Below are 13,053 nucleotides of genomic sequence, written 5' to 3' on the forward strand. Positions count from 1 at the left end.
CTCCGCCTGAAATTACCAGTGGCTTGACCCTGTACATCATACTTTTCCTTTAACATCTATCTAACACCTTTCAGGGAAAACTTTTTGAATTGAAATAACGTGACTTCCGATTTGCATCGGAAGTTCGTATATATTTAATGGGGTCTCCTGGCCCTAGAGTTTTCAAGTCTGGTCTCGACTTTTTTCTGTCTAAGTCCGTTCCGGATATTAATGGAAGACAGCCGGACAGACGGAGGCGACGGTGGAAATTCATAGGTGTACAGTACGATTTTTTCAAATGCAGCCCGGTGACACCAGACATTTCGTCAGCATGTAAATATGATAAGAGGAACAAGAGCAAAGAAGAAAGCGACGCAAGCGACATCGGTGTTCACGGATATAGAAAATTTTGTTTAAATAAAAAATTGACGGTTGAAAACTAATTTTTAAATATTAATAGAAATTTGAATGCCAGTTGCTTACAATCTGTAATGCAACAGGGAGCTGTGTTGGCCTTTTTGGCTAAGATCGAGACTGCTTCCTGGTCCCCGCCTATCTGTTGTGGGGGCATAACAGGGGCAATCCCTCGGTCGCCGTCAAAGGGTCGGCGAACAGCTATTATGGCTCACTTTTGGAACTGCGGGCATCACTATGACTCCCCTTTAGGTGGGGGCTCTCATCTTGGTGCTTAGCGGGATCTTTACCGATCCCATCAAACTTTAAGAAAAAACAAAGAAGCTGTGGTGGTCGCCTCATACCCTACGCTCCACCGTTTGTGTCGTTGAGCTTGTAAGCGTGGGTTCGATTCATCTGACGCTCCTGGGAGCTGGGGGTAGTCGCTTATGCGCTGCGCTCCGTATTGAGCTTGCAGGCATTGTTCGATTCCAACGATGCTCCTGGGAGCTGTAGTGGTCGCCTCAGATGCGCTGCGCTCCGCCGTTTGTGGCGTATTGAGCTTGCAGGCTTCTGGGTTCGATTTACCGACGCTCCGTTTTTTTTTTAAAAAAAAAAAGAATAAATAAATAAACAGGCATCCGAGCTCCTTTGCTCGGCCGGGGGTTCCCCGGGACAACTGCCTGCTTGTTCGGCTGGTCCGGCGCTCTGCGAGTCATTCGCAGTTGGTCGATTACATACGGATTCCGGTTTCGCCCCTTTTGTAGCTGGGCCGCTTTCTGGGCTTATCCCGTTCTTAAGCCGCCCGCATTGGGATTTTCGCTTTATCGGCGGCCCTGAGGCCCACTGTCCCGTTGGAAGGACCACCAAAAAACCAAAAATAGAAATAATATAAATACGAACGATGCACCGGACCGTGTTCCAGTCCGTCGCACGCGCTTCCATTCATTTATTCTTACACAAACACACACACACACACACAATCACACACTTCCTGCATTTTCCAATCAATTTTTCATGCTCCACAACTATGTAATCCCTTTCCAACCTCCCTAAATTCCCCATTTTTATTGTGAAATTCGTCATTTAGCCTTCGACAATGCAAACGACAATGTATTTCGTAACAACGATGACAATTGCTTAACGACAATAAAAAACCGAATTAAATTTTTCATTCGGCATAAATATGTCTATTTTTTCATTTTACCAGGCCAAATTATGCAAAAATGATTATCGTCCACATATTTCTTTCAAACCTTACTGTATTCGTTACATCTAAGTACTAAAATCTTATATAATATAAATTCCTTTATATAGCAGTGTAGACTCAAACCGGACACGATCACAAAGCACCGGATATGACGAAAACTTGGAATGTCAGAGCGCTCTTACGCGGTTCGGCGAAAACGTGATGGATTTAAATATGGAGCAGACTATTTACACACCGATGTGTGTTTTTCTAGAACATTTTTTTAAAATAAAACAAAAAACACAACACAGCTTCGAGTGACCAGCTGTGCTTATATGTAAATTAACTAACGAAAAAAAAAAAAAAAAAACGGAATATTAAGTGCGGGGAGAACACCGGTGATCCGTTCGAGTTTAAATTAAAAAATACCCAATCACATTGCAGTAAAAAAAAAAAAATACAGCGATACCTCGGTTTTCGTCGATAATCTGTCCGAAAACAATCGGCGAAATCCGAGGCAATTATTTCCATATGAATCAATGTAAATCCAATTAATTCGTTGTAGACAGTCCAAAATACATACTAAAACACATTTTATAGAGAATTAATATAGCGTTAAATACTAAAAGCAATAAAAAAATTAATATAAAAAAGTAATCTGAAGGAAAGCAATGAAATTGTTTGGCTAGACACGCGGGATAATGTCTTGTCTTGTAGAAGTTTGTTGGACACGAGCTTCTAGCCTATATCGTCCCCTGGTAAAATGTGACGTAATTGTCACGTTATAGTAATTGTATGCGTCGTATCGCGGGGAATAATGCCTTCCGGGATGTCCGTTTAAGGGAAACTGGCGCCTTAATTTAAAAATACCGAATCGCATTGCAGTAAAAATAATATTAAAATTTTATTTCTACAACACTGTGTATATCTACAGAAATTTGCAGAACTTGTAGCGATTAAAAATAATTACAGTAGAGAGTCGAAAATCGGCATCAATTGGGGACTGGGGTCGTTCAGATTAGGGATATGTTCCGATTACGGTCTATGTACGAAAAAATATATTAACCTGTCCGATGTTCAAATTTTTCTTCGTTGCGTGTCGCTTCCTGTTGAATTTTTCTCCGTTGCGTGTCGCTTCCTGTTGAATTTTTCTCCGCTGCGTGTCGCTTCGTGTTGAATTTTCGTCGATTTTAAGCCTAACGAAAATTTTTATAATAATAATCGGGGCTATCGTATCGTTAAAAATTATTTCTTTATTTTGTACAAACAAAATAAATATATTGAAGAATATAAAAACATGAAAATTATACTTTAGAAGTAAATTTAGTATCAAAAACGTTCGATTCAGCACGACACAGTCCGACTGAAAATCGTGCCGATTACCGGCGATTCCGATTACCAGGGTGCCGATTTTCGACTCTCTACTGTATATCTTAATTTGAATAGCAGAATGTTAAGCATTCGTTATATGATAATGTAACTGTATACTGATATATACTGTTTGTGATACGTTAGAGGATTGAAATAATATATTATGTTTGTTTAAAAAGTATTTTAGAATATAACACGCAAGTACTTTCAGACACAATATTTCGTGTATTGAAATTTCGTTATTGCTATGTAGTTTATATCAGCAATATGAATAGACATTTTAATGTTAATGATGCCATTGAACAATAATTAAATGCCGATTCTGCAGACAATGTATAGTGATTATTTATCGAAATTAAATCGCATTATTTTTATTGAAATCACAGAACCCCTGTCTAGTGAAATTGTTGCATTTAAATTGACATTGAGAGCCGAGTGTATTATTATTAGGAAAAGTTTGGTTAGTGTTAGATTCAATTGCATGATGAACTTTACATTCTAGTTATCAATCAATGATGGATCTATGATAGATTACCATCTAGGTCCATGATAGGCCATTGCTGCCGATGTTGGACCAATGCAGATTTAAATTTATACTTTAGCAATTATACTCGGCAAAAGTCTTAAAACAAGCAATTATTTATTGCGATGTCGTCACAATGCTGGGCTAAAATTTGTAATCATATTTTTAACTTATTTAATTTCAAATATATGTTCTTCACCTCAAATAAGTAGTACTGTATATAGTCGTGCCAGTGATCAATCTAACTCTTTTCGAAGAAAAATATTTCAGTTAAAATTACGTGACTTCCGGTCTAGACCGGAAGTCACGTAATTTTGTAAACTTCTGCTCGAGACCGGACGTTTGTGTACAGTTAATCGGAGCCTACTTCTCCTACACTTTTCAAGTATCGTTCCGACTTTCATCTATCTAACCCCATTCTCGAGATTATCCTACTCCTTCACATATATTTTTAGTTATAAGAAATTGCTGTGCAGTTTTTGGATAATATTCACTTGCAAAATTTCACATGAAGAGAACAATGCAACTATTCAATATCCAAGAAACGAATTGAATATCTGAAGAGATATTCAATTGCCTAATCACATTATTGTTACCCAAAATATCAATACAATTACTATTAGAGAAACCAATAATACAAGATTGTTAATTGTGTGGAATACCTTTTCATTCTGAAACACTGGATTCTTCAATTTCATATCTAAGTTACATTTGTTATATTTAAAACACGTGAGGATCAATGAGGCAATTAGTGATAGAGTTATGATTGCAACTTTCATTGTTGTTACTCCAACAGTAAATACAGAATATGAAGCTTCTTTACATGGGAATATATAAATATGCGTTGGGACAAGCTGCAAACAGAACATACGCAAAATTTCCCCATGAGAATAATTCGACACTTCGAATGTAGTATTTTTTTATTAGTTTTATAAAAATACGTCGAAGGTTGTCTCGCTCGACAGTTACAAGGCTTGTTGGGTTGTATACCAAAAATTATCGCGAAATTTAACCAATATTGTATGTAGCATTGAAGCAAATCTCTTCTCTTAAAGAATATATATCAGGCAAAATTAGATAATATTGGTCAGTATAATAGAAAATTAATTATTTGGACGTTATTTTTCAAACTTAATTAGTATATCAAACATTGTATCGGAAACTTAATTACTTTATATAACTCGAATATTATACTGGTATACTGGTATGATGTTTGAATTATTAATTGTTAACTAAAAAATTTATTTTACTTCGTTGGTAGGATGGAGTGGAGTAAAAGTTGGAGAATAGTAGCATTCAGTGAGTTTTAAGTGTTCTTTAATTTAGTTGTAGAAATCTGACAACTATAATCTCAAGCATCCTGTGCAGCATAGATTTTCCATCTGTAGAGAGACTTGGAAAAGACCAATTGGCGTTCTCTAGCTAGGGATTAAAAGTAAGTGGGGATTGATAGGTGAGGAAGACGTTTCAGATGGAATTCAAATAAAACTTTTAAAATTTGAGAAGCCGTTTTGTAAATAAATGGCTTAGACTTGTGAAACACCAGCAATAAACGCGCAGAATTGCTTTTAAATTAACAATTCCGCGCGTCAACAATACACTTATTTGAAAAAATTTTTTCTTAAAAATTAATTGATTTAACTTCACAGTTAGTTTAACCGTTGTTATTTTGTCTGTACCGCATTTTATCAAAGACAAAGACTATTGGGTTTTATTCTCATTATTCTTTAAATGAGAATAAAACCCAATAGTCTAGATTAATTTATAAAAAAATAATTTAAAATATATCTCGATAAGAAAATTTTTAAATTTCATTATTTTTTAATTTAATATTTGAAAATACGTGCTTATAACCGATGAAATTATTAGAAAGTATGCTTAAAATTGAACACACAAAATATTTTATAATATATATTTTATTATGTAATAATAATAATAATAATAATAAAATTATATAATTATTGTTGGTTTTTTGGCGAAGCCTGAAACTGTGAATTATAATTGCGTATCGGTAAGGAATTCACTCTCGAAACGGTTTATTTGTTAATATTTTAATATTATATTGTTACAAAACAATATAATATTCTCTTTGTTAGTTTCTTCGCATCGGGAAAGAAAAGATCGGTCTCGTGAATATGGGTTGCGGATTAATGAAGAAGCTTTAGAACAGATAAAGAAAGAATTTAAAAACAAAGGAGTGAACAGGCGCATATCTGTCGAGGCCGAGTCTCTTACTCGTGCAACAGATTCAAATTTTAATCAGAGTGAATTGCATTCGTGGTATAAGAAAAAAATTGTGTGCCCAAATAAGAGAGCCAGACCACAGCCAACATTTACTGGTAGAGAACCATCATTTAACTTATCAAGTTTTGGAGCTCCATCATTGGGTGAAGTATCTCATTCGGGAGGAAACTGTTGTCATTCCCCATTTTATGAGGGCAAAAGAACATTTGGCGGAGCATCTGCTAGGAACAGATCGCCTATATTATCTTCGATATCGTGTCCTGACACAAATGCCTCAAATACTAAATTGAAAGTGAATGATGCTTCGTCAAAAAAAGATTTTGACCACACGGATACAATGGCTAAACGAATTTTATTATGTTTAGAAAAGATGTCCACTCCTTTAGTGGATGCAAAAAAGATTCCAACGGAAACCATTGTTGAATCATATTTGAGGCGAAAAATGAATTCTTCGTGCAACAATCTTGCAATTAACAAACCAAAATCTCAGCTACCATTACGTAAGCCTCCGACCTGTGGTATAATCATTCCTTCATCGCCTATGATCTGCAAAAATTTCGATTCTAGAATATCGTCAGATCAGGTATCAAATAAGATAATCTTTAATCCTGTCACTATATCATCTGATATAAGTATAACTTCATCGGCAAACGTGCCAATCGAGACCACAGGAAAGATTAGAGCGAGGACAAATACAGCCTTTCGTTGTTCGAAGAAAGCAAATACGAATGAGGTTGTAGAAGTTCCAGATCTTCCGAATATACCTTCACCTATTGATCACTTACCCACTTTTAATTTCAACACCGCGTCTAAAGCATCGGGAGAATGCAATCAGTCCAAAGAAAATAATGAGACTCAGTTTAAAGTTTCATCGTCCATTCAACATAATGCTCCTTCTCCACCTCAGGTTTCTAATTTGAAAAAAATGTGCTTCGCTTTCAGTTCACCAGTCATTAAAGAAAATGATTCTTTGAGTAACTCCTCTCGAAATGAAAAATCAAAACAGGATGATTCGTCTAATGAAAAAGTTGCTTGTACCGAGGAACAGGTTTCATCCGCTTCGAAAGAACCAGATTCTTCTGTGGAACAGAAACAAATTAAACCTCTTGGTTTTGGTGACAAGTTCAAACCTGCTCCCGGAAGTTGGGAATGTCCTGCCTACTTTGTAAGGAATTCGAAAGATGACACGAAATGTATCTCCCGTGAGACCCCAAAAACTAATGTCTCAGCTTCTACACAAGAAAAGACTGGATTTTCAGATAAAAAATTAAAATCTAATATCACTTCGAAGACGATTGATAAATCTTCTAAACAAGAAGAAAAAGCTGAGAACAAGAACTCATCTTCTATACCTTCTAGTAAAGCCACTACTAGTTCTTGGCAAGAATTTGGAGATAAGTTTAAACCATTATCGGGAAGTTGGTCATGCCCCGTCTGTATGATCTTTAATGAAGAGACAGATTCAAAATGTTTGGCGTGTGAAACGCCAAACCCCCGTCAGAAATCACCCGTTGCAGAGCAGGCACCAGCAACTAAATTTGACACTAAATTTAAATCGACACCCTACTCTTGGGACTGTGACGTCTGTTTTGCTCAGAATCCTAGCAGCGCATTAAGATGTTTTGCTTGTGAAACTTTGAGATGTGTTACATCTAAACCTTCGGATTCAACACAGCTGTTCTCTGGATTTAAATTTGGAAGCAACGAAAAACAGAATTCTTCCCTTTCTCTGGAAAATACGGCATTCGACAACAACAATTCGGGATTTAAATTTAGAACGACTCCTTCCAGTGGCCTTAGCACTAGTAAGCAGTCGCGGGAATTCACCTTTGGAAGCGAGGCAATCGATTCAAAACCAGTCGAAGGTTTTAAATTCAACGCTTCAAATTTTTCCACGTCATCCAGTGTCTTTACGTTTGGTGGTAAATTTCTTCGGGTCAATAGCGAATGCAATAATTTAACAAATGGAAAAATAAAATTCGGAGAGTCCACAGACCACTGGCTTTGGTAGCGAGTCTCTACCAGCTTTCGAACCACCCAAGTTGGTGCCACAACTGTTTGGAAATCAGTCGAATACTGCGAAGAGTGAAGCAACCAGTTATGCCTCGTTGAAGAGTACAGTTTCTCAGTCGTCTCTGACTACTCCAGCAGTCGGTTCAGTTGCTCCAGTTGTATCTGCTGCTCCTGTCAGTACTCTGGCTCCGAGCACTGCCACTACTACAGTATCCATTTTCAGTTTTGGAAAAACTCAACCAGTTGTTTCGGTCACTGCGGCATCGCCTCCAAAAGTAAATGCAGAAGATCCAAATGCTTCGGCAAATTCAAACACTGGTTGTTTATTTAGTTTCGGCAACAATTCGTCGACCACAACTTTTGGACACGATAACAGTCAGCCAAAACAGGGATTTGGCTTTCGGGCCCTACCAGCAGTTCGGTTCAATTTCCCAAAATCTGAACAACCCTGTGGCAACGTCTTTCGATTCGGCACGCTTCGGAAACAAAAACCCGCAGATATTGCAAAACCGAATTTTGCTTTCGGTGCTAGTCAAGAACAAAAACCGCCCAGAGGCGACCGGGCAGCCAAGCAGTCATTCGCATTCAGTTTCCACCCGGCCAGGCCGAGCGGAAGCCGTTCACTGCACTTAAGGGAAACGATCGGGAGAAATCCAAACCGAGCTTCGACTTTGCCCCTTCGCAGAACTTCTTTGGCACGCCGTCCACGTCGGCACCCAGTTTTAACTTTACCGCAAACGTGGCCTCGCCGGGAACCCCGTTTTCTTTCACGGCCAGTCCCAGCGGAACCGCCCAGCCTACCCGCAGGATCAAGAGGGCCGTCAGAAGATCTAACCTGGGTCCGGGACGAAGAGACAACCGAGAGAACGCTGGCGGTGGGATGTACATTTTTTTCCGTAGAAGGGAGGCGGCAGAAAAAATTTCCAAAGAAGCGATGGCGGGAAAAGCCTAAACGCGGGACGGTCTTTCACAAAACTAAATGGAAACAAACTTCTAAGCATAAATTAGGCCTGCGTGACTTTTAAGGCGAATATCTCATAGTAATAGAAACATCTTACGAAACTGAAAAAAAGGAAGATGGAAAGAGAAGAACCGGATATAATTATTTATTATTAACTTATTAATACAAATTTAATAATTAACTTATTAAACTCGACATTATTAAAAATTTAGCTCCGTTTTTGAATTTAAATTTCGTGTAATGCATCCATACACCCACATAACAAATAATTCGATTTTGTCGTCTAAGTAACCACCTCCGCTCTCTATCTAATGTGTTTCCCTGCCACACACAAGTGTATACATCTCGGATAATTTTCGATGGCTTAATCGTGTTTTCACCATAAGGCTGGACGTTTATAATTTTCTGAATCTATTCTGTTATTTATCCTAAATAATTATGATTACATTATTATAATATATAACAAGTTTATTGTCCCGCATAATTTTTAATATGTGGTTAACGTTTAAAGTGTGTATTTTATCGATTTTAATACAAAATATTCGATTTATATATTTTTAGATTTCTACGTGAAAATTTATATGACTCAGGCTACGAGTCAGCTCATTAATAACTAAAGATGAGTTCTTTTTTTAATGTCGATCCAGATATTTTTTTATTGCGTGTAAAAATCTTTTTTTTAAATAAAAATTACAGTAGAGAGTCGTTAATCCGAACCCCGGTAATCCGAACGATTTTCAGTCGGACTGTGTCCTGCTGAATCGAACGTTTTTGATACTAGATTTACTTCTAAAGTATAATTTTCATGTTTTTATATTCTTTAATGTATTTATTTTGTTTGTACAAAATAGAGAAATAATTTTTAACGATACAATAGCCTCGATTATTATTATAAAAATTTTCGTTAGGCTTAAAATCGACCAAAATTCAACACGAAGCGACACGCAACGGAGAAAAATTTGAACATCGGACAGGTTAATATATTTATTCGTACATAATCGATTATCCGAACAAATCACTAATCCGAACAACGAACAACCCCAGTCCCCAATTGATTCCGATTAACTAGAGCCCTCTATAAACAGAGTATGGTCAACTGGGGGGTCAAAATATGATTGGCTACTGCCGATCACGTGGTTTGTGGACGCCATTATGAGGCCAGCTTCCGATCCGCTTATGACAAGTGAGTTTCAATCAGCTATTTATTACGATAAATAACAGGATTCGAAACTTTATATACCAGGTAGTTCCAATCTAAAATAGATTCTAAACACCAAGTTAGTTCTTACTTTGCTATACTGATGTCAGAAATTATTATTTTAGCCTTTAGATCTATCGATACGTCTATATCGCTCTTAAAGCTACCACATAAAAATAGATCGTGCCGGGTCGATCAGCCATTAATTGCTCAAAATAGAGCTCCTAAATTCAAACTGCATCGATTTCCAAGTGATAAAGCTAGGAAAAAAAGCATTGGCGATTAAAGTAAACAGGCTGGATGAAAATAAGAAATTATGGATTCCTGGAAAACATGCATTACTTTGTCAGAATTTTTATGAGAAAGGACTTCTGCTTTGCCTACCTATTTAATTGTACATTGCACATTAATAAACTAAAGCTAAAGAGTATTAAGTCTGTTAATACATTTTAACCTTTATAAGTATATTGGTTTAGTGATGTGAATGTTTACAATTAACTCTCATAGGTTCATTTTGAGAAAGATCAGTGTGAGAATCACAGGAAGGATGGAAGAAGATTGCTGAAGCTCGATGCCGTCCTACACTTTTTTCTCACAGACCTGCACCTAAGAGATGCTCTGAATCAAAAACAGGGCATAGAAACAATTGTGAGTGTATAGATCCGACCTTGGACCACAGTTATGCTACAAATTATCTCCTATGACATCTATGCAGCCCAGTACAGGTATATTTATAATATAAATTTAAAATATTCTTATTAAATATTCTATTTTTTTATTGCATACTTTGATTCTTTTTGAAGAAAATGCTGAAGAATGTAAAAGCACGAATGAAGATGAAGACAATGAGACATCTGGTGCAGTATTTCAAGACTCCGGTAATCTTGTTAGCCAGCCACTGTCACCAAAATCAAAACAAATTAATGAATTGTAATCTCAATTACATAATGCATTACATAGAGTTAAAAGAGTGCAGAAAAGAATAAGGATCTCTATGAAGAGATAAGAAAATTAAAGTCTAGAGTCAACACACAGAGTACAAACATAAAATTAATTTTCAATCCTGATCAAATACCAACCCTTGGAAACGTGTCAACACGGAAAATAAAAATGGCAAAATAATACAATAAGAAAGGCTCTGCAGTCAAAATTTGCTTGTGGAAGATCAGGCTATGAAATGTTAATTGAACAAGGCTTGCCTCTTCCCTCTTTACGGACATTGTAAAGACGACTACAGAACACCCCCTGTAACAGGGAAATTACCCTTTTTATTAATAAACGATTGATATTTAGTAATTATCTGCATTCCTTGCAAAAAATGCAGAGAATCACTATTTGTTACTATGTTACACTATGTTACTTGAGTTTTTCTTGTTGAAAAATAAACTTTATTGATTTTTTTAAATAATTTTTGTCTTTAGTTATTATATTTTTAAATTTAAATACATATTTTTCAGATTATTTATATTGCAATAGTGCTGTGAATAAATGTAATCCACTAAATATAATTTTTTAATATATTCACTTTTTTGCTTCTAGCCCTGTTATTGTTATATATTTTGTCCATCACTTATAAACTACAATTATTCTGAACATGATTAAAAATTATTTCTAAAAATGTTTAACTTAATATAACTTCTTTCTGAATCTAATTTCTGTTTTTAACTAACATTGCTCATTTAAATGCTAAGCAGTACTGTGACACTGCAACTTTGGCCTCAAAATGGCGTCCTTACGTTAGAGTGGCCATACTCTGTTTATATAGGGCTCTAGGATTAACGACTCTCTACTGTAAATAGAAAAATTAGTTTGGTAAAACATTAATTTAATGAAGAAATTTCACGTCGCTTCAACTGTTAATATTTGTTTTAAATTAATTTTGTTTTTCTTATTTTTTCAAAGATAAACTTTTTAACCGTAAAAAATGACCGATTTTACTGTAATTAAATAAATAGTTAAATATATTTTTTTTATAATTATTGATTTATGCTTTCAACATTTCTTTTTCCCCCTGTCGATGTATGTACACTGCGTGTACACTTACATTTTATAGGAATTTGATAAATCACGATATAGCTTTAAAAAAAATTTAAAATGACATCTGTTAAATGGACTATTCAGACCTCTAGTAGGCTTCGTAATACGCTTTATTACGAATTAGATAAAGATAAAAATAGTAAATTACGTTATTTAAAATACGTAACAGAAATTTCGTTCCTACAGAACGCGGGAAGAGAACGAGATCACGTTAGATCACACGAGATCACACAATCAGCGTGGGTGCGCCTCCTGCCTGTAATTATGCGCTGACATCGTACGAATTTCTGCGGCAACAATACCTTTAAAATAAATTTATAAATTAATTATGAAATTAATATTAATTTAAATAATATTTAAAATTTTTTCGTTAGAGCGAAATCAAAAATATTTTACTTTAATTTCTGTTCGTTTTAATTAACTCCTTGTTTCCCGAGATTTCCCCGTTAAAATTTAAATTAATGATTAAGAATAATTAAAAAATAATAAAAACGAAAAAAAACGAAAGAAATGTGTTAATTTTGAAGAAAAAGCTTCAAAGTACAATTTCCTTTTTCTCGCCTATCCGCGAAATCTGACACTGATGAGTCATCGTTTACACAGCTGGATGACCTTGAGAACAGCTGGTGTCGTCTTTCGCGGGACATTCTCATGAAACTCTCGGGAGGAGAAGGGTAAAAAGTAGGGTGAATACTAGATGGTGGTATATTTCTAAATATTTTTTTTTAATTACGATTTTAATTGATATTTCCGACCCCCCCGACTTAATTAAACGTAATTATAAAAAAATCTATTAATTAAAAAAATTAAAAAACTATTGGATGTTGTTTTTGACATCAGAAAATAGCTTTAAATAACTTTACCGAAGTAAAATCGACGCACTAGAAGTTTAGAAGGATGAATGAAGTTCCATAAAAAAATCCCATAAAAAAACAATTAAGCGTTAATTACGGTCATTAAAGGTTAATTAAAATCGCAATAAAATTTTTTCGCGCGAGTAAAAATTTTTCAAAAAATTTGGAGACAGAAAACATTCCAAAGATCAAAAAATTTTTTTTCGGGTCCCAAAGTACCGTTTTTTTTGTAACGCTATAAAATTTTGCCCGAGTTATCTCGGGTTTGGACGTCTATGCACGTCAATGGTC

The 13,053-nt window shown here is 35.5% G+C and overlaps 1 protein-coding gene across 1 annotated transcript; it reads left to right on the forward strand.

Annotated features, from left to right (window-relative positions):
* The first annotated feature begins 4,717 nt into the window (after positions 1-4,717).
* LOC136971705 (nuclear pore complex protein Nup153-like) lies at positions 4,718-7,710 on the forward strand. Its single transcript, XM_067266183.1, has 2 exons — positions 4,718-4,754; positions 5,552-7,710. Exons 1-2 carry the CDS (start codon positions 4,718-4,720, stop codon positions 7,708-7,710), a joined length of 2,196 nt encoding a protein of 731 aa, XP_067122284.1.
* Positions 7,711-13,053: the final 5,343 nt, after the last annotated feature.

Source organism: Centruroides vittatus, unplaced genomic scaffold, assembly GCF_030686945.1.
Source record: "Centruroides vittatus isolate TY-2023 unplaced genomic scaffold, ASM3068694v2 contig_2682, whole genome shotgun sequence".
In the NCBI taxonomy this organism is placed as follows: domain Eukaryota; kingdom Metazoa; phylum Arthropoda; class Arachnida; order Scorpiones; family Buthidae; genus Centruroides; species Centruroides vittatus.